Source organism: Gymnoscopelus braueri (genome assembly GCF_963280865.1).
Source record: "Gymnoscopelus braueri genome assembly, chromosome: 13".
In the NCBI taxonomy this organism is placed as follows: domain Eukaryota; kingdom Metazoa; phylum Chordata; class Actinopteri; order Myctophiformes; family Myctophidae; genus Gymnoscopelus; species Gymnoscopelus braueri.
This window is the reverse complement of record NC_137615.1, coordinates 19,826,047-19,850,128: the sequence shown is the minus strand read 5'-3', so window position 1 is coordinate 19,850,128 and position 24,082 is coordinate 19,826,047. Positions and strand designations below refer to the sequence as shown.

General features: G+C 39.6%; 1 protein-coding gene across 2 annotated transcripts; it reads left to right on the top strand.

The window, feature by feature from the left end:
• The first annotated feature begins 764 nt into the window (after window positions 1–764).
• Window positions 765–24,082, top strand: zc3h7a (zinc finger CCCH-type containing 7A). Of its 2 annotated transcripts, XM_080447962.1 has the most exons (23): window positions 765–927; window positions 2,744–2,847; window positions 4,314–4,353; window positions 4,922–5,125; window positions 5,573–5,731; window positions 10,305–10,385; window positions 10,847–10,934; window positions 11,017–11,366; window positions 11,507–11,756; window positions 11,985–12,016; window positions 12,115–12,259; window positions 12,350–12,508; window positions 12,711–12,788; window positions 14,410–14,615; window positions 15,084–15,184; window positions 15,317–15,498; window positions 15,593–15,666; window positions 16,661–16,779; window positions 19,108–19,213; window positions 19,337–19,445; window positions 20,215–20,348; window positions 23,085–23,248; window positions 23,345–24,082. In XM_080447962.1, exons 2-23 carry the CDS (start codon window positions 2,780–2,782, stop codon window positions 23,532–23,534), a joined length of 3,039 nt encoding a protein of 1,012 aa, XP_080304088.1. In that variant the 5' UTR covers window positions 765–927; window positions 2,744–2,779; the 3' UTR covers window positions 23,535–24,082. The 2 variants fall into 2 exon arrangements, with proteins under 2 accessions (XP_080304088.1, XP_080304089.1); XM_080447963.1 differs by lacking the exon at window positions 12,711–12,788.

Below are 24,082 nucleotides of genomic sequence, written 5' to 3'. Positions count from 1 at the left end.
AATAGAGCGTGCCAACGTGTCGTCACCACGGGGGGGCATGGCATTGGGCGTGGCATTGTGCAATGTTAACCTGGTTTTTACCCCTCAAAGATGTCCGCCGCTACCAAAAGACACTTGTTGACGCCCCCTTCAGGATTTTTGGCACGCTCTATACACGAATCCACGGAGCGCTGCCCTGGGCGCAGCCATTGCTGCGGTGTCAACGCTCCGCGGACGCGACACCGCAGCAATGGCCGCCTACAGGCAGCTACAGGCAGCGCGTCTGTGGATTCGTCTATAGGACAGATAACAGGCAAACATTGATCAAAATAACAATTATTTAATTAAGTAATGCAGATGTATAACAATAATGTAACTCTTGAGAGCATAAAATGTATCATTTTCATTTTACACTAAAGATGTGTAAGGGTCCATTTGGTTATCAACTCTCCATAATTTAGCTGGGGACCACCTGGAACTCTCCCAAGGACCACTGGTGGTCCCCGGACCATTGAGAACCACCGCTTTAGGGGGTTCTAATTTGACCCTTACAAGTCTGTAACTCTGACAGTGTACACATGGAACCAAATGGACCCGGTCCATTTGGTTCCATTTGTACACTGTCAGAGTTAAGGGGAGACCTTGAAATGTGAAAGTTTGAGAACCATAATTGGCCTACAGAACTGGTATAGTCACATTTCCTGTATCGTATATTAAACTGCACTTTCACCCAGCACCAGTGCGGGGCAGCAATGCAGCCGAGACGCGTTGTGTGCACTGCCTCAAATGTCACGAGAAGAAAACGGAGAAGCGCGGCCTTTAGCGACAGAACGCAGCACGTCTACAACATTAGCTACAACACTTTGAGCTAAAAGACAGAATTGCGCCCAGTTTCCTTTACAGATAGCGCATGTTACCGCACACTATCAGACGTTGCGATCCATTCATGTAAGTATGTAATTCGGGGCCATCTGTGGCCCCCGTTCGTGTCATTTCTTTACTGTTAAAAGCCGGGCCATTGTTTGTTTGCGTTGTGTGACTAAACTTGGGGAGAAGAAAGAAAAGAGACAGCCCCAGACAACATGCCTTCGCTTTGTGTGTCAACGTTACTTCCGAGAACGGCGAGAACCAACAACACACGGCGAGGCAGGAAACAACGGGTGCGCCGGAATAAATAGATAACCTGTCAAACCTCTCACGTCATGTATCATTATAACACTAAAACAAGCTGTATTTTTTAACTGAACGAAGATTGTGTTCGTCGCAGAGTAGCTAACCTAACATCAGCCCTACATTAACATACATTAAGACTCGTTTCCCCCCTTCAGAGCAGCAGCTGAGCTCTATCGGAGCTCAGTTGCTGCTCTGAAGGGGGGAAAAACGCCAAGCGTTTTCAACATGAATACAAGTTTTTGTCTTTATTTCTGATTCAAAGCGGCTATTAAGTTGTTGTCGGGCTCGCACGGCCAAGATACGTTGTTATAAATAAATAAATAAATAAATAAATGGAGGTATAGGGGGAGAAGGGGAAGCTAACGATAGCATTTTAGCATGTTGGCTATCAGGAAGGAGCGACGTTACAAGGAAGTGATGGTAACGTCGTTAACGTTACTTTGATGATTAGTCAGTCATTTCGGTGCTGGACGTTAGAACACGTGTTCATAGTTCATACGGGGGTAACGTCTCTTTAACCGTTACCGTTTGTTAACACGTGTGTTAACTCTGACATGTACTGTCGGTCACTGCTGTGCTCACTGGCTGGAGGACGTTATTGAAACTCGCATAAACGTTTAAAAAAAAGAAATAAAGCTTTATTATTATTATACGTTTTTAAGTTATTTGTTCGTTTGACAGAAAATATATCAGACTTTCGCTTCTCCTTTGGTAAAATTATTGGGAAATGTCGTCACTGTCTGTCTGGTGAATGAATGCGGAAGCAGAGACGTTATCTAGACTCATCATGTTGGGAATGAAACTGTGTTGTAAATATGATCTTCACTAAGTTCTGTTGGTTAGTTTAACTGGGTCAATTTGGTTACAGTCATACACTCTTGAATTACTAATATCAATTGTATTGTGTAGACCAGTATAGTTCTAAAACAACTATTGTGAAACTATTGTAAATATGTTGTTGGTTAGACAGTCTAATTACCACGCAATAAATTCCTCAGTGTTAGGTTGACTCTTAATGTAGATCAGTGGTTCTCGAACATTTGTATGTCATGAACCCCAACATGGATATGTATTAGGACACAGACCCCCATATGAAAAGATGTTGTGCCAGCAGGGACCCCCATAAGAGATGCTTTTGGTTGCTGATTAGATTTAGTGCAGAATTCTACATCTGTCTATTCTGTACACTGTATTGTATCGCACTGTACTGCATTTTGTGGATGGGGACATAAAACGGAGTGAAACCTCTATGAGACAACCTCATTGTCTTGTCTTGTCACTGTCAAAAGGAACAGTTTGATGTCACTTGCTAGAAGTTAGACTTGGGCTAACTAACTTCTAGCAAGTGCATCAAACTGTTCATTTTGCTGGGAAACCCATCAAGGACTAATTTGGTTACATTTTTGTATGTAAACAAACCCCACCTTCACATCGCTGGATGGGTTAGACAGCCCATACATATTTAGTGTTCATTTAACTTGATAAGTTGAAGTTGATACATTAACATTGAGGATTTTACCTCAATGGTAGTGGAAGTTAAATGACTCTTTTCCAAGAGACAGTGACGGTTGTTGTTATGTCAATATTGTAGGTACTGACTCCCAGGACCTGATATCAACACGCGAACATGTCTGGAGCGTGTCAGGACAGACGGAGTCGTTGGCATGAGATTCAGAAAGGACTACAGTTCATTCAGTAAGTTGTCTTGAATGTGGCTTGTCACCTGCTCCACACAGTGAAATCCTCAGTGTTCATTTTACTCTGGGAGACTACAAAAACATTACCACATGGGTTACATTTGGTTATTCTCCATGGTTACATTAGTACACTCGCAGAATTACAAATCACAGTTATAAGCTAATACGATTTGTGAGAAGAAAATGGGGATACTTATTAAGTTGTGATTTATAATTGATATTTTTTCACAGCAGACATTTTGATACGCCATAGATTAGAAAAGTAAAAGCATCTGAAGCCAATGACATTAGCTGGTGGTCCATTTAATGTGTTAACTGTAGGGGTTTCTGTGTGCCAGCATAAAGTTAACATGCAGTTAACTGTATAACGTATATACATGTATAGTATAACGTACACGATTTGTCCATGCAGTTACACAGTAGCACCTAAATTAAATATACCCAGAATAAATTTTATTACAATAAGCTATGTTTAACCATACAACGTGTCAAAATGCCTCCTGAGGAGAAAGGTTTGTTTGTTCAAAATATAGACTATTTATTTCTAGCATTAGTAAAGACAGCCCCTCAATGGCAACATAGAATCAAGTATTCATCAGCAGAATTGGACAGATGTTCCTGAAGTTATGACGTCTTATTAGATCATTTTGCGGTATTGATTCCAGGCTTAGTTAGATGGATCAAACGGACAAAACGTGGCACTTGTTGTCACGGGAATACTTTTCCTGACCCAATTTTCGGGTTTTCGGATTTACAAGCCTAATAGCCTATAGGTAGGCCAACAGGTTATGCTTTGTTTTTGTTCGTTTTATTCCGACATGTACTATTCCCGTTTGATGGTTTCTAATCAGAACCACTCAAACTTGTAGAAGGAAAGTTATGTACTCAGTAGATTTAGATTGTATCTTATCACTAATAGCATTTAAATACAAAAGATATGTTAAAGTGACACAATTGGTGCATACATTACAACTGCTACAGTCCCAGATAAATTAATACGAGGGCACATGAATCATCATTTTACAACATAAGCTGTGAGAGACAATTGTCAGATGTGTTAATGAAGAAAAGAGCATACTATCTGGTAGTTAAGATGACATTTAATTGCAATGAGTAAATTAAATGGCAGAGAATTGTTTTAGGCTGAGATTCATGTAATACATTGTGTTAAATGGGCCACCTTTAGGAATCTGTACAAAGAAATACAGGTTATGTTTATTTCTATAGTCCTGTTTCCAGATGGTGGCATGTTCACTTTCCATAGCTTTGTTTGATTGGTTCAGCAGACAGATTTGTTCCGGGAACACACATAAAGGTGTCATATGTGTTTCTGGTTCAAACACCTTGCCACCGTCGGAAAACCAAGACTACAGTTATGCACAGATCCTACTGAAAGCACGATGTTTGGGTCTGACTATCCTGTTTTGTATTTCTTGAAAACAGTTTACACTTCTTTGCATTTAGATCAACCCTGCCTTTTCCCGGAACTCAAGAGCAGTACGAGGTAAAAAATAACACATTTCTATTCTCATAGTAGAACTCATGTTTTGATGTCAAAACATGTTTTGTCCCTTCTACATATTTGGTGTAAAGGTAGTGTATGTGATATTTTTAAAGTGAAAGCTCTGACTATATTCTGCTAGTAATCATTACTATACATACATACATGGTGTTTGCTCAGTGACAGGGGTCTCCCCATCTTTCGAGGTGGGCTTCAAATTTCATCCAGTCAGGAGAGAGAACTCCACAAAAATCATTTATCAGCTTGTGATCCAGTTCCAATTTTGTCTGCTTGTTTTTTCATCGTTTTCAGTTTCATTTGTTTATCCGGTATGAGTTCTCTCTTGATTGGATGAAGTTGTTGTCCCAACCTGAACATATACTTTTTGTTTGACGGGGAGACTGAACACTCTATAAGGATTACTATCAGAATATATCGCTATTTAACACTTAACTTTCACGTGACAGGCACAGACAAAGGCTCACCCATACAAAATAACATGAATTCAAAGGCAAATCACAGTTATTATATATCCAATGCAATATTTAAACTCATTCTTTTATTTATCCAGGTGTTCATTGAGGACCTTGTGTGGAATCTTTTTGGAGAAGGAAACGATGTGTTTAATGAAGGGGAATGGACAAAATCCATTGAAATGTACACTGAGGCCTTGAGTATCGCAGAATATGCAGATTCTGAAGAGATCGCTGTTCCATCAGGACTACTAGAAAAGTTGTATGCAAATCGTGCTGCAGCATACTTGAATATTGTACCGGTAAGGAAATTGTGATGGTTGCACATACACATGCCAATCCTAGTAGATGAAAAATTACTGTTGATGTTACTAACCATAACGTGTTGTTATCGCTGTTGTTATCGTTCATTTTAACATATAATGCTAAGTTCTATTTAAAGTAAAACCAGTAGTTGTGAAGTTGACACCACCCATCAGAGACATTTTATTGCATTATGTCCAAGACCACTCCAGTATCTAGATATTTAACAGTATCTACAATACCAATGGCCAGGCAGTAACCTCATCTGAAAGGGGGGGGGGGGAAACTACATTCTGTTCAGTGTCTCCAAATATGTGTTAATTAGATGCTACATCATAACTTCCACAACTGTCTGTCCCACCCTATATTTCTAATCATGACAACATTCAATTTAATGTTGTGAACAGGTAGAACAATTACACAACAATTTAATTTATTTTCCTTAGGGGATCTATGACCAGGCATTAGAAGACTGTGAGAAGGCACTTCAGTTGAATGAAGGAAACTACAAAGCATTGTACAGAAAAGCAAAGTCCTTGAAGGAACTGGGGAGACATCAAGAGGCCTATGAGGCTGTTGCCAAGTGTTCTCTAGCAGTGCCTCAGGTGAGAGATCTGATTTATGTTTCAGCGACAAAGTGCTGTACAACATGTCACAAGGTTATTTCAGTTGAAAATATGTCATGTGCATATCCAGTGTTCAAGCGCTTTGGTTAACCTCAAGCGTACACTTCGTATGCCCGATGACGTGAAATGACAAGTTTTACGTTATCGCTTTGCGGCGTCAACATCATGAGAATTTCATGGAAGATGGATATTTTTCCTACACTATATGATCTCGCATCACAATGGAATTTAGGTTCACAATCGGTTTCCATTTAATATCTTTCCTATATACAGGGAAACATGGTTCCATACAATAAATAACAAGCACATCATTATTACTGATAAACTACTATTCATGACCATGTCTTAGTTTGCACTCGAGCGACTGACAGAGACGTCACTTGATTTTGACCTTGATCTTTCCGAACCAAAAGTTGATAATCTCTTTGGACAACCATTCTCAATTCTGACCATGACCTTGATAGCGCCCTTTTCAAACGTTAATCATCTCTGTGGGGCAGGCTGCTCATCATTGAACTGAAAATTTCCCTTCCATTCTGAAGTTACCTTGGTAAAATCACACAGTCAGGGACAATTTACAGAAGATGATTTGTGACATGGGGTCGTTCAGTAAGTTATTGTGGCCACAAGAATGACAGTGCAGGTCCTGCACCATCTCTAAGTAAGAAAATATACACTTACGCACTACTAACAGTTTAAGGGTTGCACCAGCTGAATATAGTTAGTTACAAGTTACAACTCAAATCTTACATCTAGTCTGTAGTAGGTGTAAAGTCCTTTAACTTGGAGGATTTGGAAATGTGAATCCTACCAGCTGTTTTGCATCAGCACCGCATTCTCCATGACTGATTACACCCCGTAGAAATGTATGACGACAGATTTATACCTGCACTTTCGTTATTCATTCAGGATTACTGACCTGCTGGCAGAGACAATTGTGCACAAGATGTTTTTCCCCTACGCGGGACCTAATACATCCCTGCACAAGATGCAGTTATTGACCATGATTTTTTATTCAAAACAAACCAAAACAAACACTAATTGACAACACAATCTCCCTTCCCTCTCTCTTTTCCTATGTGTAACATGAAGCGTCCATAGGCCGAAAGATAGCGCAAAATGATTTTAGTTTAGTTTAGTTTATTTATTTACTTTAGTTTATAAATATATAAAACTGAGTCATCTTCCATCGTAAAAATAAATAACGACAATAATAATAATTAACATACAAATGAAGGCGTGGTGTCCCCTGGGCCACTGTTGCATGCATATAAGGGAAACGCTGTTTAGTAATTAAAAAAAATAAATTACATTTTATCTGGAGACAACAGACAAGACGGTAATACTCGAACAGAGGATAAACAAGCTCTTGAATTGAATGGGAGCTCAAGATCTGTTGAGCGAAACGGTGTGAACCCCATGGGCATGCCCAGGCAGGTTCCTCACTTGTGAACCTGTCATTCACTCTAAATATGGATGAAAGCATTCTTCAGGTGTCTATTTGGTCATTATAGCCCAGTGGTTCTCAAACCTTTTCATTTCAAGGACCCCCAGTCTGGTAATAACTCAGAGGGTGTACAAATGGTTCCATTTGTACACCCTCTGAGTTACAGACCTACAGTATAAAGCCGCTTTTCCATCACAGCATAAGCACGACACTGTCCAGTACAGTCCAGAACCGCACCGCACCGCTTCAAAATGTCTTGCGTTTCCATTGCACAAAAGTCCCCACTCGCAAAATCCCCACCCTCCCCTCCCCTCCCGAAGGAAATCAACGCCCCTTTCTTTAACACACCAACTTAGCCTCAGGCTACAGGGTTAGCCTAAATGCTAGCGTGCTTCCTCAGAGCTAGTTTGGCTCTTAAGTTATTATTTGGCCATGTTCACCCTGACTTTAATCTTCGCTATTGTTGGGAAGACCTGTGTGGCGTTTAAACACGTTGCCATCACTTATATAAAAAACATTATTAGCGTGTATCGTCGCACATTCATTGTTGCCAGGTTTAGCAGAAAAAAATAAGCAATCAGGTCTATGAAAACAATCCCAAAAGAAGCGACTATCTACGGCTATTTGAAAATAGCAGATCTACAAACTCACAACGCGTAGCGATGCGACACATTGTGAGTGTGTGCATCTGCTATTTAAAAAAAATATATACATATATAATGTTGACAAATACATATTAATTTGGGGGTCCTTGACATGAAAATGTTTAAGAACCACTGGTTTCAACAACATATGAAACAAGCCCCAAATAATCAACTACATTTTAGAAACAAGCAGTGGTGGAAAAAGTACTCAAATGTTTTACTTAAGTAAAAGTATCAATACTGCAATGTAGAAGCACTCTACAAGTGAAAGTCTGGAATTACTTGAGTAAAAGTACAAAAACTATTGGTATCAAAATGTACTTAAGGTACCAAAAGTAAGTACTAAAATGTTTGAAAATAGCAGATCTACAATGATGCGATGCGTTGTGAGCTTGTAGATCGGCTATTTTCAAATAGCCTAGGTATAAAATAGGGCTTAATGTATGTTTTATAATGTAATCATTTATATCTGAAAAGTAACTAGTAACTAGTAACTAATACGTTTTCAGATAATTGTAAAAAAGTACTACCAATATTTGCCAGCAACTTTACAGAAAGTACTACCAATATTTACAAGCAACTTTACAGAAAAATAAGCCCAATGTTGCTTATAATAAGTGGACATGGCAACACTGCTACCGTAGTGTTTACATTTTACAGACACCTGAGTGGACAGACACAGCTGTGAGCCGACCAATCAGCTTTATCACAGCTTTAGCCCCGCTTAGCCCAGCTCAGACCTACCCAAGACTGGGTACTTTTTAGGCACCAGTTTAGTACCACTTACACACCACTCTACCCACTTCATTGTAGTGGAAACCGTCGCTGTGGTGGGCGGTGTGGGGTGGGGCTAGGTAAGTCCATGTATATGGAAAGCCGCCTTAAGGGTCCAGTTTGTTCCGAACTATCAATAATTTTGTTGGGGACATCCTGGAACCCCCCCAAGGACCCCTGGCGGTCCCCGGACCCCACTTTGTGAACCACAAGCTTATATGTGGGACAGTCAGATATTTTAGATTATTTTGAAGAAATTGCCGGGCCAGATATTGGCGCTGGCGGGCCAGTTCTGGCCCTCTGGTCACCTGTTGCCTACCACTGCTTTATAGTGAATGGAAAATCCAGAAACAAAGAATATACTTGATGAATTGAAGTTAATAAGCAGCCAAGATTAACAACAGCAAATCAAAATCTGTTTAAAAACGACAGTATGATCCAAGTGTCTTGTATGCAGTTACTTCAAAAACACAGCTTTTTCGCTAAACATTTTAATTCACTGCAAACTGTAATGCACGGGCAAAATACGGCCTAAGATGCCCGTGGGGTTCAACAGGAGCTCAGCTTTCACACACAGCACACCCAGTATGTGTGTCATTCATGCATTAGATGCTTTAGCCTGGAATGGAATTAAAAAGCAAAACATTCAGATTGGCAGTACTGAGCATATGACTGGATACAAGACACTTGGGATTACGCTACATATAAAATATAGTTTTGCGTGCAACGCCCATGTTTGGGGGAGAAAGCTGGACGGGGAGGGCGATAGACCATATTCACACGGCGGCCATGTTTCTATGAAGTCAATGAAAGTAGCCACCCCGGGTGGTGGCACTTTCAATGTTAAATTCCAATATGGCCGCCATGTGAATATGGTCTATATTGATCATTGCACGTACTCCTACAGGCAGGGGCGGCACCTGTCAGCGGGGAGTGTTGGGTGGGAGGAATATTGCTGTGGGAAGACCTAAAGACCCCAGGAGCTCCCAGCCAGCAAACTTGTGCTGTGGGCACCAACTAATTTCACCCTTTTCACCTCGGGACTGTTTGTATGCCTGATTATTATTATTATTGTAAAAAAAAATAATCAAAACGATATTTTTCCCCCCAAAACGATACATATCGTCACGAAAACGTATCTCGATATATCGTGGGACGATATATCGGCACACCCCTAGCACCAACACATGGGTATCGATCCCAACACCTTCCTACGTGGATGTCGTATCGTATACGACATCCACGTTAGTAGGTCCCTGTAGGAAGATGCAGGGGCAGAAAGTACTGGCAAGCTAGCCAGATGTATGGAGGGTAGATATAACTGGAGATGCCACTGGAGGGCTCGACGGGGACGACCCCTAGAGAGAGAGATGAAAAATATGTTTTGTGGGCACATCTTGTGGCCATGGCAGGAACCGAACTGCGCCATATCACTTTTTCGTCATCTGTACCATTTACGATACCCTGTCACAAACTGCTGTAGGCAGGGTAAAAAAAGAAAGGAAAAATTTGGACACGGGGCTTGGCAGAAGAGAACATAGATTGGCCTTTCCTTAGAGGGAGTTAACCAGACATTTTTCACAGAACTGTGTACACATAAATTAACATATGGTAATTTGTTGTTACTCATCCTTTATTTCAAGTTGTATTTTGAACAATAATTTTAAATATTTTCTTGTTTCCCTAGGATCCAAATGTCATACAATTGACTCAGGACCTTGCCAAATTGCTGGGATTGAAAATTCGTAAAGCTTACGTTAGGAGTAAGGTATGTCTTGGATAAAGGTGCTGCAAATGATTGTTTTGGTTAAAAAGTTAAATAAATATGATATTCTGATAGTCATGATGTAGAGTGTTTGTTCAGGAACAGGGGTCTCCCCGTCTATCCAGCCCTAAACAATCTTCAATTCAATTTCGTCTGCTAATTTCTTTGTTTCATCACCTGTCTATCCTGTATCCTGTGTGGTTTCTCTCTCCTGATTGGAAAAAATTGGTATCCTGACCAGAACATTTATTTTCTGTTTACTAAGGAGCTGTAAAGACTCCAGTTACCGAACACTATCTAGCAATGATTACTATGGGAATATAGAGATATTTAACTCCCCAACCAAAATATATCACCTACAGTGCCTTAAACCATGATCCTTTTTTTTGTTCAAGTTTGACAGCATGAAGAACAACATTTTTTGTGTGTGACCTGACAGTGACGTTCTTTTTTCTTATTAACAGCCTGCCTTGAACGTCTTGAATGAATCAAGTTATTCAGAAACATCAGGGTCATCTCCTGGGTCTGCTTCTGTGGATGATATAGAAATAGGTATGCCATCACTTGCTTAAAGACAATGACTTTGAAGTGATTGTCAAAGGACGATTATAACCACCTTCTTCTCATGTTTTAGACGTTTCTAGGGTGTCTCAGGAAAGTGGGATTGAACTACCGGTCCAATCTCCAGTGGCAATGCACTCGCCTTTGAATGACACAGTTGTGGATGAACATCCTCCCAGCAATGGCTCTTCTGTACCTTCAATTGAGGCCTGCAACTTCGAGCCTGTTCCAGTGCCTGTGTCTGTGCCTATGCCTAAGACGGTGTCTCATTGTGTGCCCACACTGGTCAATGGGTCTAGAGCAAGCACATCCTACCCTTTGCCTGAATCCCATCAAGATTTTGAAACCGATATCATAGGTGATATCATTGGTGATGACCTTGATGATCTACTAGACCTAGCAGGCCCCCCAGAATCTGCCATGGTTAGTGCATAAACTAATGTAGGACCACGATCTTGTCCTTGTTTGAGTGTCGGCTTATTCTTGACAGTGTGTGAAAATCTGTTGACCCTTGCTGTGGCACATGCCAATGTGAAATATGACTATTGTTCCTTTCCCTTCAGGATATACCCACAATGAAGGGGCCTATTCCTTTGCCAACCAGTATTGCCTCAGGCAATTCCATGCCAAGTGCATTCTACATGCCTTCTCATATGAACCAATTTCTCAACATGACGCAGCCGTGTACTGTAAATCTGCCGCCTCCATATCACAAGTCTGGAACAAGTGTATATTTAGGTGCAGACACGTTGGACTCATTCAGCTCACCCATGGATTCATTGGATAGGCTTTCCATATCAGAGTATCCAAGAGGTAAGCTCATGAGGCATTCTACATTGTTACTTGGTATTTTGTTTGTTTTAAGGTGCAGTCCATAGTTTGTTTAGATGTACAATCCATAGTCAAAATCTTTTTTTTCTGTAAGTGAACTATAACAGTTAGATTTAACCATATTCATGTTTTTACTTTCCATGGTTGATTGATTCATAGATATTGTATATTTTACATAAACTGAAACATTTGGTTTGCTTTCCTTCCCAGAATATGGTCAGCAGCATTCCTTCATTACACAGGTACGTACTGTACATGTTCCTAATTAAGACTTAAATGGTCTCTATATACATTCATACCAATGTATTCTGTATATCTTCCAAAATGGTTTTTCTCTTAGGTCAACAACCATGATAGCCCCATGGGAATGGCTGTAGGTATGCCTAATAACCCAGCCCTTCCTCCTGCTGTGGATTTGGCAAAAAATCCTTTAGCAGAAACTCATCAATTCAGACAAGCATGTTCACAATGCTTCGTCAAATCTGGTGAGAAATGGTTGATAGTTAAAGTTACAGTGCCACTACTACTGCTTAACAAATACAGTGTCCGGTGGCTAATGTGTTTGAACTCTACAGGGCCCGGGATGTTAGACTACACACTACATACTGAAGAGCACAAATGCAAGAAGGATGCTTTACTTGGTAGAATCAAACATCTACCAGACAAGTCTTGGAAGCTAATCCGACCCAGACCAACGAGAAACCAATATGTTGGACCCTATTACCTGTGCAAGGGTAACTATATTATTTTTTATTTATTTATGTATTGAGTCAACGAGGAAAGGCGAGGACGGGAGAATTGAGCAGATTTGCTCCTTGCTTACGGTATAGTTTTTGAAGCAACATCAATTTCTTATGACATGATACACAGCTGGATCACTGGTAACAGAACGTATATAGACCCCTTATCATACCACGTCACACTGATATCACATAGGCATGCAGCAGGCTGACTGCAAAAGAACCCGAGACATAAGACGCACTGGACAAGAAGTCACGGCACTCGAGTGTGAAAGTGAGTCAAATCTTTGGCTACAGAGGAGGAAGGCTTAGAATGTGTACTTTTTCTTCTTTAATAAATATATAGTAAGTAAGTAGCCATGTGGCCCATAGCATCTCCTGTTTCTGTAGTGTGAGGCAGTGTGATACAAGTAAAAGCAAACCTTGATGCTGAGTGCCAAGCAGGGGGGGCATTGGTATTTGGCTTTCAATTTTATAGTCTTTGGTATTTGGCCTGGGGGCTTAAAATGTGTACCTTTCCTCCTTTTTAAATATATACTGTATACTCCTTGTTTTTTGTTGAGTGTAAGCAATGTTTACAGCCAATCATATTCAATACTCCACCTCTATTTGCTGTGATTAGCTGAGACACATAGTGTAGGATAGCGTGCACTATACATTTATATTAGAATATGAGCAGATCAAACATTTTGTAGGCCCTTTGAAGTATGCCACACGGTGCGGCTTTGGGATCCCATCTCCCAGACAATGTAGTTTCACTTTCCATCCCATAGCCCGATGAGACGGTCCACTGCAGTATCCAATAACTAAATGGATATCAGTTCTTTCTTACGTCACTCCTTGACAGGAGACGGCTAAACAAAACTACATACAGGCTGTGAATGCAACAACTACAAAAAACTACATTGTCTACCAATTTATCACTTAATTACCATTTCAACTATGTTCATAACTTGGAAGATATTGACTCTTAAAGGGCAAGACCACTTTGTTTGGGTTGTGTAGTTACCTTGCCATGATGTAACTCCAAAGGTGGACAAGAAATAAAAAATAATTGCTCCATTGATTAGAAATTGATAATTCTAAATTTGCTCCTCATTGACTTACATTGTACAGTAAAACAGCTCTTAAACTCACTCTTTTAGCACGTAAATGAACACGAACAAAGCTGATTCAGACAATATAGAGCATCACCGAACCCAGTACTGTTTGTTTTTTTTATAAAATTGTTAACTTCCTACTTATTTTACTATTTGAAGATCCGGATCCGCGAATCCAGTCCGGGTTGTCTTCTTAATAAAAATAGCAAAATCAACAGGAAGTTAACATTTTTATAAAAAATAAAAACAGTACTGGGTTTGGTGATGTTCTATATTGTCTGAATCAACTTTGTTTGCGTTTGTTTATGTGCTAAAAGAGTGACTTTGAGAGCTGTTTTACCGTACAATGTAAGTCAATGAGGAGCAAATTTAGAATTATCAATTTCTAATCAATGGAGCAATTATTTTTGATTTCTTGTCCACCTTGGAGTTACATCATGGCAAGGTAAATACACAACCCAAACCTCTACCAAAGTGGTCTTGCCCTAAGACCAGGTGACCTAACCAAAAGGTTTCCAGTTTTCCTTCAGAGTATTGTCTGTTGGCAGTATGTCAGGTTATCAAGCAAGAGGCAGATATAAATAAAAAAAAGTGAATATGCAACAGCGCTTCATTCATTAATCACATTTCCTTTCCTAGTATTTAATTTCTTTAGATTTTGTTACACATTTGTTGGAACCATGTTGCTTTGACCCTTTAAGCCAATACAATTGTTGCTACTCCTATGATTCGCTCTAGGTAAGGGCATCGGATAAATACAACATTTTAAAAGATATTTGATATTTTTTATTGCAGAAGTGTCCATTGGACAAGAGTGCCTATATCCTGGCCACTGCACATTTGCGTATTGCCAGGAGGAGATTGATGTTTGGACCCTGGAGCGAAAAGGATTTCTCTACAGGGATTTGCTGTTCGATCCCTTTGGGCCCAACTATAGTGCCAAGTTGACAGTCCCCAAGGTCCTGCAGGAACACCGTGGGATATTCATGTTTCTCTGCAGAGTGAGTTATATCCTCTTTTTGTAGCATATTGCATTTGTGACTCTTCCCCCCAATTGGTGCAATTGATACATAGTATTTGTTTGTAGTGAACGTTTTACCAGATGTGTATCTATCTATATGCATTAAAACCGGGAAAGCATCAGTGTTATTTTCTATTTTAGCGTTGGCTATTCAAAAATAGCAGATGCTTGTACATCTGCTATTTTTTGATCGTTTTGAAAATCTTGAAAGTGTGAGAACTACTGATTTTAGAAGGCATTTGTGGAGTCGGCCTCAGGTCTTAATGGGTTAATACCTTGTTGATCTGGGGGTAAATGCTACTTGTATGGAAATACAGTATGTTTTCATCTTGGGGAAAAATGCACTAGGGCTTCTCATGTCCCTATTGTAAACGTATGACTAACTATTTATACTTCTTCCCAACCTCTTGTCAAAAATTGCAACTTCTAAAATGATATCTGTCAACAGGTGTGTTTTGACCACAAGCCCAGAATAATCAGCAAGCCCAACAAGGCCAACCCCACTGTTTGCTCTCATCCAGTGACGAAGCATGACTTTGAAGATAATAAGTAAGCAATGTAATTTTTTTAGATTCTAACCCCTTTGTTGTTTCGTTTATGGCGAGGATAACTTGATGGCTGTTTTGCATTCAGGCAAAACTGAAATGTAACTATAATGTATAAACGTTCTACTTTTTTCAGGTGCCTGGTCCACATTTTAGAGGAAACCACAGTGCGTTACTCTAAAATTAGACCCTTGCATCCACAGTGCCAGCTGGACCTTTGTCGTCACGAGGTGCGCTTTGGCTGTGTGAGAGAAGATGATTGTTTCTTTGCCCACAGCCTGATTGAGTTGAAGGTCTGGATGATGCAACGGGACCTTGGTAAGACAGTTGTTGTTGTGCTGCATTTAAATCAGTGAGGTTGTTACTTGTTGATTATTTTCTTTTAATTAACTTTGACTGTTTCTTTTCATAGGCATCACTTTTGAAAATATTGTACAAGAAGCACGGAAGTTTGTGAGTACAAATGGCTCCTTGCCAGGAGGCCAGGTAAGTTTGACCTCTTCTTGTTGGTTGCATAATTTAGCTACATAGTCTACTTGCCACTCGTCACCATTGCCATAAACAGAATGGTTTGGCGTATGTAATTTGGTGTGGCAACTGATAAAACACTGTGCATAATTACAAATGCTGCACTTCAAGAGAAAAGTGTGCTAATGCACAAAAGCATTATCCCATGGTCTCTTTTCTGCTCACCATCTTACATAGAAAAACACAAAGTACCGTACTGTGGATAAACTACAGTTCTGTAGGGTCGGGTACCAAACTCTGTACATTTAAGCGTAATCGTTAAGCATAAGATGAAGTTATGTCCGTACTACGAGTACCTATTCACTTCAGATCAATCTGTGTAAAATTTTGGTACCTTGAGTGGGTTTAAAAAAAATAAAATCAAAATGAATGGCTCGCTGTGATGTTCAGTACTAGTATTTTGCATGACTCACTCATCCAAAATTGATGATTTGCCCAGAAAAAAAAACCCTGTACGTTAATGTTACTTGACGTATATAGCTAGCACTGAAGCTACCGTATATTCGTTCACAAGCAAATTTCCCTGAAAGTGTCTTTATGCTGAATTCTGCTATTTGACATCTAATTCTGAGGTCTGGGTCTTACCAATGTTGTTTTGAAGTGTGCAGTTGCGCAAAAGTCTGCTACTTGTAGAATAAACACAAACATTTACTTTGTTAATTCTACAGCCATAGCATGTTTTGTATTTGGATAATAAGTCTAATATCTCAAGTGAAAATAATAATAATCTTTGTACAGAAATGTATATTTTTTGTAAAAAAAGAAAATGACTTTTAGAGGTACTACTGGGTGCCAGTACCAAATACTGGGTATTGGTTCAAATGTGAGCGGTACCCAGCCCTATTGTTTTGCTTTTTGTAAAGGACACTAATTAGATTTGGCTACATCTGTTCCAGTCTCTCCATCACTTTTCTTATTATTGTGTTGCTGTTGGCAAATTCTCGATTCACAGAGGAAGTTTGGACCGCCAAATCTGAAACTGATGTTCGTTTGTGGCCTGTGTTGGAGAAATGGCCAACTGTCTGAAGCAGACAAGAACAAGAAGTATTGTACAGCCAAGGCCAGACACACGTGAGTATTTACATGTCTCCAGATGGTGAGAAGAAATGGTAATCGTTAACCTTTTCTTTACATAGCTGTCTCACTGTCCATATTTAGATGGACTTGTTCCCACCTGGCCAGGAGCTGCATATGCCTTTTTAGGAATCAACCCATTCCCTATGGGAGATGCAGATTTGAAATCACTGACTTAGTGATTGATGCATAGGTGCAACGTTATGGAAGTTGAAATTGTTAGAAGCATAAAATATATATATATATATAAGAAGTTTGACATAGTAACTGTAATGTGTATATGCTACCCAATTTGTAAAGTATTATCACTTAAAGTAATACTAGGTAACGTTTTCAACAAAACTAAAGTTAAATTGTATATCTTTTGCGAGTGGCAAAAGTTTCACAACACCCACTCCGTGAATTTCACCCCCGGAAGCCTTTTATTTATATATTTTCTATTGAAAGTGGACTGGGGGGACCTTCCCGGGAAAATGACGTTCCTGGCCAACGTCATGACGTCGTGGCCGACGTCCCCAGGAACTACCGCAACGGTTTCCTGTTTGGCCAGGAACTACCGCGCTATAACAAAAAGGAACCTCACGCTGATGTTAAGATAATGTAGGATTGGAAGATCGAAAAAGAACAGAAAAAGAAAGCACAGCTCATGGTAACTAATGCTCCACTGGCTAAGAGAAACGATCCGTAGATAGTATAAAACAATTAAAAGATCGCTTTTTGAAACGCTTCCGGCTTCCGGTGAAAACGAATGGAATTCTGGGTAATCGAGGATTACGGAAATTGTATGCAGTGACGGTAGTGACCAGCAGAGGTTGCTAAAAATCGTTATTTGGGATTCTGCATTGTATTACTTTAATGTGTTAACGGTGCAGAGATTAACATGCTAATGAAAAGCTGTGGCAAAGCTCACAAGTGAGAGTGGTACAGTGTATAATGCACTGAATGGCCTTAGCAAATTTTCCCTTTGCAGTCTGGCGTACAAGCTGTATGATTGTATGATTATATTATAATTTGTGCTCACATCATATAATAGTCTGTTTGCCTTTTGTTCCCTCCACTCATTGATGGGTTATCCAGAAAGTGACCATGTGGTAGTGGTGGCCATGGATATTTGGAGTTGCTTAGGAGTGGCTGAAGCACATTTGTTTTCTGCCATAAAGTCAACCCTTCCTCCCCTGTTGTTCTACCTTGGGAAGGACAGCCTCTCCACCAATGCAGTATGCTCAGTGCATAACTGTAGACCAGGTTTCCTGAAAGTGGCATACCTGGTTCTGGTTCAGTGTTTCCCATTGCTTCACCTGATTGGTGCGGCAGTAGATTTAAACTGAAACGCATGACAACCGGTTTAAATATGCTACCGCTCCAATCAGGTGAAGCTATGGGAATCTGGACCTGAAGCGGGTATGCCACCTTTAGGAAACCTGGACTACCTGGATTATGCACAGAGCCTATTGCAACCCCTGCTGTAGGCAGGCTCCAGAACCTACATGGGTCAAGGTTTTTTATCAGTCAGTGGTGGTTCAGAACTTGCAAGGTGTTAGGGCCCTGTTTACTAGTGCAGCCCCTTCTTGCCACTGGAGTGTGCTCAAAACGTACTGTGGAGCATACTATGTAGACCCTGCTTTTACAGATAACACTTTCTTTAGCTGTTGTATGCATTTAAATAACATCATTAGGTAATTGTTCTTCAGGGTTGTTTGTCTTTTCATTAATTAACAAAGTATATTGCACATAATGTATCATTTGTATTGAACTCATCCTGTTAAAAACAATAATACTGTCTAGGGTTGTCACACTAGTGTTGCTACACCTCATATTACACTGTATGGCATTATTATAGTGTTTTGCCACTAGAGGACCTCAAGAAATGCGGTCATTCATTTTCTTGAATTCTATTCAGAATCGGGACACCTCTAGTAACCAAATGGTAGATTTTTCATTCAGAACAAATTGTAACCCTGCCACTTAACTTTTGATTTATCTCATATGTAAGCCTCTCGTCTGTCACTTGATTGATAACACATGTGATCCTGTCACCTTTTGATTTAGATATTTTTCAAAAATAGCAGATCTACAAGCTCATAGTGTGGCACGTGACGCACTATGAGCTTGTAGATATGCTATTTTTGAATATCCAAAGTACACTTTGAGAACTAATGTGCTAAAATCTAAAATGACACTGATGCTTTCCTGGTATTAATGGGTTAACCCTGTCACCTTTTTGATTAATCTCATACTGTATGTAAACCTCCATCACTTACCTTTTGATTCATCTCAATTTAACCCTCTGACACCGGCTTGACACTTACCTTTGATTCATCTCAGGTGGTCGAAAGACAGACGAGTGGTGCTGGTCAGCTCTAATGAGCGCAAAAAGTGGACAACTGTGAGACCACTTCCAACCAAAAAGCCTGTCCCTTTGCAATTTGAGGTATGTGTGCATAATACATGGATATCCTGATTTTTCCTGGCCACAAAACTCTTATTGAAAGCCTGTTAATCCATGGTACTCATAGTGACCAGAAAATGACTTTCTTTTCCCCCCTCTCTCAAGATTTGCATGCATGTGACTGCAGGAAAGAAGTGCCAATACATTGGGAACTGCAGCTTTGCTCATAGTGCAGAGGAAAGAGACCTTTGGACCTACATGAAGGATAACAACAGTGAGTTTATCATATATATATATATATATATATATATATACAGGGTCCCCACGGTCATGAAATTCCTGGAAATATTTTGAAATTGAAAAAAAAAAAATCCAGTACTGGAAAAGTTTGGGAATTGATCAAAGGTCCTGGAATTTATCAAGGGTCCTGGAAAAATATTTGGCTATGCATTGTTTTTGGCTATTGATTTTGTTAATACAAAACATTTTCATAAACATGTATAACATTACACGAAATATGTAACATAAGTAGTTTTTCGCCGAACGGGCTGTGTGATGGCATATATTATTTAAATAAAATAAGTCATACGGATGCCATAATGAGTCTTCCAGTGAGCAATGCCCTAATTTTGCACGAAATTTTGAATGAAATTGTGCTATTCTATATTCTATGCTTTATTTTTGCTACACTGCCTATCTTTGGGCATTCTACATAGGAGTAAGAGACACATTATTGCGCTGAATGATTGTTATATAGGCCTGGAAATTGGGCTAAATATTCTGGAAAAGTTTTGGAAAAGTTTTGGAAATTCATTGCTAAAAATGTGTGGGGACCCTGTATATATATATGTATATATATATATATATATATATATATATATATATATATATATATATATATATATATATATATATATATATATAATCATATTTGGTCTAAAACGTATGTAATTGACGTGTCATGCACCGTAGCCATTATGAACATTTTGTCACATTGTTTAGCCTTTATGATAATTTTGTCACACTGTTTCTCCGTCGTTAAGTTCCAGATTTGGACCAGCTTTATGAGCAGTGGCTGCAGTCTCAGAAGCCAGGCTGGAGTGAGGAGACCTCCAATAAGTCTGTTAGGGAGAATGGCAAGCAGATTCTCATGCCCACAGACTACAGTGAAGAAGTGGTAAGAACAGCTGATTTGAATGTATTGTGCATGAAAACATTTTAATCTGACCATATTCACATGGTGGCCATTATTTTACGTCGATTTCCCAACCGCCAATGCTTTTGTCTCAGTACAGTATGATACAATACTTTCAACCACACATGCAAATCAACATTGTGAAGGTTTGCTTAAAGCTCCCAGTATACAATATGCTACCCTTAAAAGAAGTCCGCTCTCCCCGTGCCTTGTGCCACCTTGCCCTGGCTTCCCTTCCCTTGTCTATTAAGAAAATTCACACAAACGGACTACAGCATCTTTAGGGAGATGGCTACTAACAGCAGGCTGTCAAGATTTATCATGTCAACTGAATTGGTAGGTAGGTTAGAATTTAGATGTCCTTTATTATCCACAAGGGAAACTCTTTTTGCTCGGGTCAATACATACATTCAAGACATGTATGTATGTATGTATTGACCCGAAATGTACCTAGCAATTCAATTGGTTATCACTTTTTGGATGCAGATTACTGTAATGACCATTCAGCCAAAATGCTGTTGGGTCATTTTGCACATGAAGATCTGCTGTAGTGAGGCACATGGCTATGGGTATGCAGATTTGAAAGAGGAAGGGAGGTACCATGGTGTTTTAACAAATCTGTCTGTTTTAAAAAAGCTTGAGAGTGGAGCCTGGACTCTCAGGGTGCATTTACACCGTGGAAAGCCTTGTATTGCCGAATGCATTTCCTTCACTGCTTGTATGAGAGCATTTGCAGGCAGCATGGTGCAACTATCATTTGAAAATGTGTCGTTCATGGTCTTATTTGTAACTGAAGCGTAGGTGGGCAGATTAGTCAGCTGTGTTGTCTCAATGAAACCTTTAATGCAGTGCACATTTTCAGACCTTGAGAATGTCAAACATATTTAGCTTGTAGCTTTAAAATACTGTACCAGCTAGAATAAAAGTTTGCACTTTGAGCCATTGATTTAAACAATCCACAAACACTCCAAATGTAGAACTCAGTTTACTAGCCGATTAGTAGCTCATTTTATCCGGCTAACTTGCTATTAACTACCGTATATAAACTAGAGAAGCTAGTGAAGTTAACCATAATGAATTCGTAAGGCATAGTCATAGGGGTTTAACCTTTCATGTAGGCTGTATACCTTGGTACCTCCTGACGTCTGGAAATGCATATAATGAACAATAGACCTTGAGTATGCATAATGGACAAAAAATACCTGTAGAATATCCAATCATATTACACTGTGAAAATCACCCCATTTCCTTTCATATTCACTTTCTATATCGCTCCCTCCTTTGATATCTCCTCTATCCGGGTAAAAGGCCCTTGCACCTTGAATTTTGTCTGGATTTAGCCAAAGTTGGAGTAAACATTTCATTCAGACCAGATCTTGAACAATAGTCAGGTGAAATGAGGGAGTACTAGAGCTTTTTGCAGACTTCCTTGCTCCCCATGAGAGCATATCTGCAGACACAGCTGTGCTGATAAATGTGTCGCCCAAACACACAAGGCTCAAAGCCCCATTGTGTGGGTTTCAAGGCTCATGGATTTACACTTTGCTTTAGCCATTTCAACAGTATCTTAATTAGATAATTCCCTAATTTTTAAAGTATTACTGATTTTGTTTTTATATACTGTGTGTGTGTGTGTGTGTGTGTGTGTGTGTGTGTGTGTGTGTGTACACACACACACACAAGGACATTATATTGAATTTATTTTTATAAAAACGTATAGATAAGATGGTGAAATTAATGTCGTCTAGTTGATGTTGAAATGATGTTTGAAGTCATCACACGCTTTCATTTGTTTTCTTTTGCCACCTGCAAAAAGCGCCTGAGAGAAAGTAAACAAGTCTTGACCATTTGAGCCCTAGCATCCCTATTCTGGGCATGTCATAATACAGAGCTGCTGAACGCCCTGCGTCTGACGCATATTTTTAAGAAAGGTTAGGTTATCAAACAAACCATTGCGTCATCCACGGGACACATACTACTTTATCCTGCAACTAATTCAGCACTTATAATGCGGGACATTCCCGCACAACACGGCCATGTTATTATTATACTTGGAGAACGTGAATACGCTTGTGGGACGCTTCCCTTTCCGGGCCTCTGTTGTAAATCATTATTTCCGGTGCGACGCAAGCATAAATCAGACATAAATTATTTGAAGGTAATCCCCCTTTGTAAAAAGAAATAAATCCAGAGCAATAAATACTGTCGCAAATCTCTGTTCTGTCTTTTTTATCGTTTGTAAAATATCTTGAAACTGTAGCCTAACCGTTTCTGTCCATTTCTCATCCCCTGCTCTCTCTCTCACTCACGTCACATGTTCTATAGGACAAACTTTATATTTTTCTTTGAATAAAATCTTTAGTAGATCGATTATGATGTGACATTTGTACATAGTTTTCAAATTTGGCAAATTCATTTCAACATACAAGAATGTAGCAGAGAGAGCGAGAGAAGAAAAAGGAAACATTTTTATTGGGGACCCATTGGAATGACTATCTGGGGGTTCATTAGGTGCAAAAACAGCCGAACATTCATCAAAAATGGCAAGATCTTCAAGCTCACAACATGCTGTGACACACTGTTAGCTTATAGATCAGCTATTTTTGACAAAGATATTTGGTGTAGAAGAAAAAAAGAAGGGGGCCAAGTATAGACCCCTGGGGGAACCTGGGTTTGAATGATTATTCCTAAAAAAAAACATATTTTTATGTTCGACAGGCTGGTAATCACTGTTGGCTGTGTGGTAAAAACTGCAACAGTGACAAGCAGTGGCAGCAGCACATCACTTCAGAAAAACACAAAGACAAAGTGTTCAACTCTGAAGATGATCAGAACTGCTGGCAGTATCGTTTTCCCACAGGCACTTTCAGAGTTTGTGAAAGGTAAGCTTGTTGACCACTAAAGATTTGCGTCTGGTGACTGATTCGATGTGCTTGTGATTGCTTATGTGTTTTTTTTCCTGTTGCACATTTCTACAGATACCTCAAAAGCACCTGCACGGAGGACAACTTGTGTAAACTGGCGCATGGGAACCAGGAACTTAAAGAGTGGATAGAGCGCAGGGAATTCCTTTTGATGAAATTGGCCAAAGCTAGAAAAGACCATCTTTTAGCACCAAATGACAATGACTTTGGTAAATACAGTTTTCTGCTTAAAGACATTAAGTAATGATGGGAAGTTGATAATGGGAAGTTGATATATTCATGTTCACTTGTAGACTATGTTGCAGTGTAAGGCACAAACTGCTGAATTGTGTGAGCTTTGAGGGGCCTCCATGGTATGAAGGGAACTGATCACAAAATTAATTAAAAGGAGGGCAGTTGGGTCAGTCCCTACGAAATGTTCGGGTACTGTGATCAAAGACAAAGGCACATCACTGTCTTGTTAGCAGACGTCATGGGGCATTTCAATTGGTTCAGGATGACCCTAGAAGCTTTGCTATGCATCTTTCAGTAGACTGTCTGAAAATGGCATGAAGAAATACTGATCAGACATGTTCTAGTATTTACAGCTGATCTGTAAAATCATGTTAATTTTAATGAGGCCTATATAGGTTGACGACTTTCTTTCACCCATCAAAGAACTTTTAAAAATGGAATACTTTTAGTTGAAAGTTAAGATGTTTGGTTATGTTATTCTACCCTTTTTCCATTTTATTTGATAGTGTTACAAATGTAAAAGGGCACCAAAACCAAATAAAGATTTGTTTAACTACA

What these genes read in the sequence shown, in the direction of transcription:
- zc3h7a (XM_080447962.1), top strand. Translation starts at nt 2,780, where the DNA reads ATGTCTGGAGCGTGTCAGGACAGACGGAGTCGTTGGCATGAGATTCAG. An exon ending in GTTCTCTAGCAGTGCCTCAG is followed by an intron (nt 5,732 to 10,304) that starts GTGAGAGATCTG and finishes TTGTTTCCCTAG; the next exon opens with GATCCAAATGTCATACAATT. An exon ending in CTGTCCCTTTGCAATTTGAG is followed by an intron (nt 19,214 to 19,336) that starts GTATGTGTGCAT and finishes CCCTCTCTCAAG; the next exon opens with ATTTGCATGCATGTGACTGC.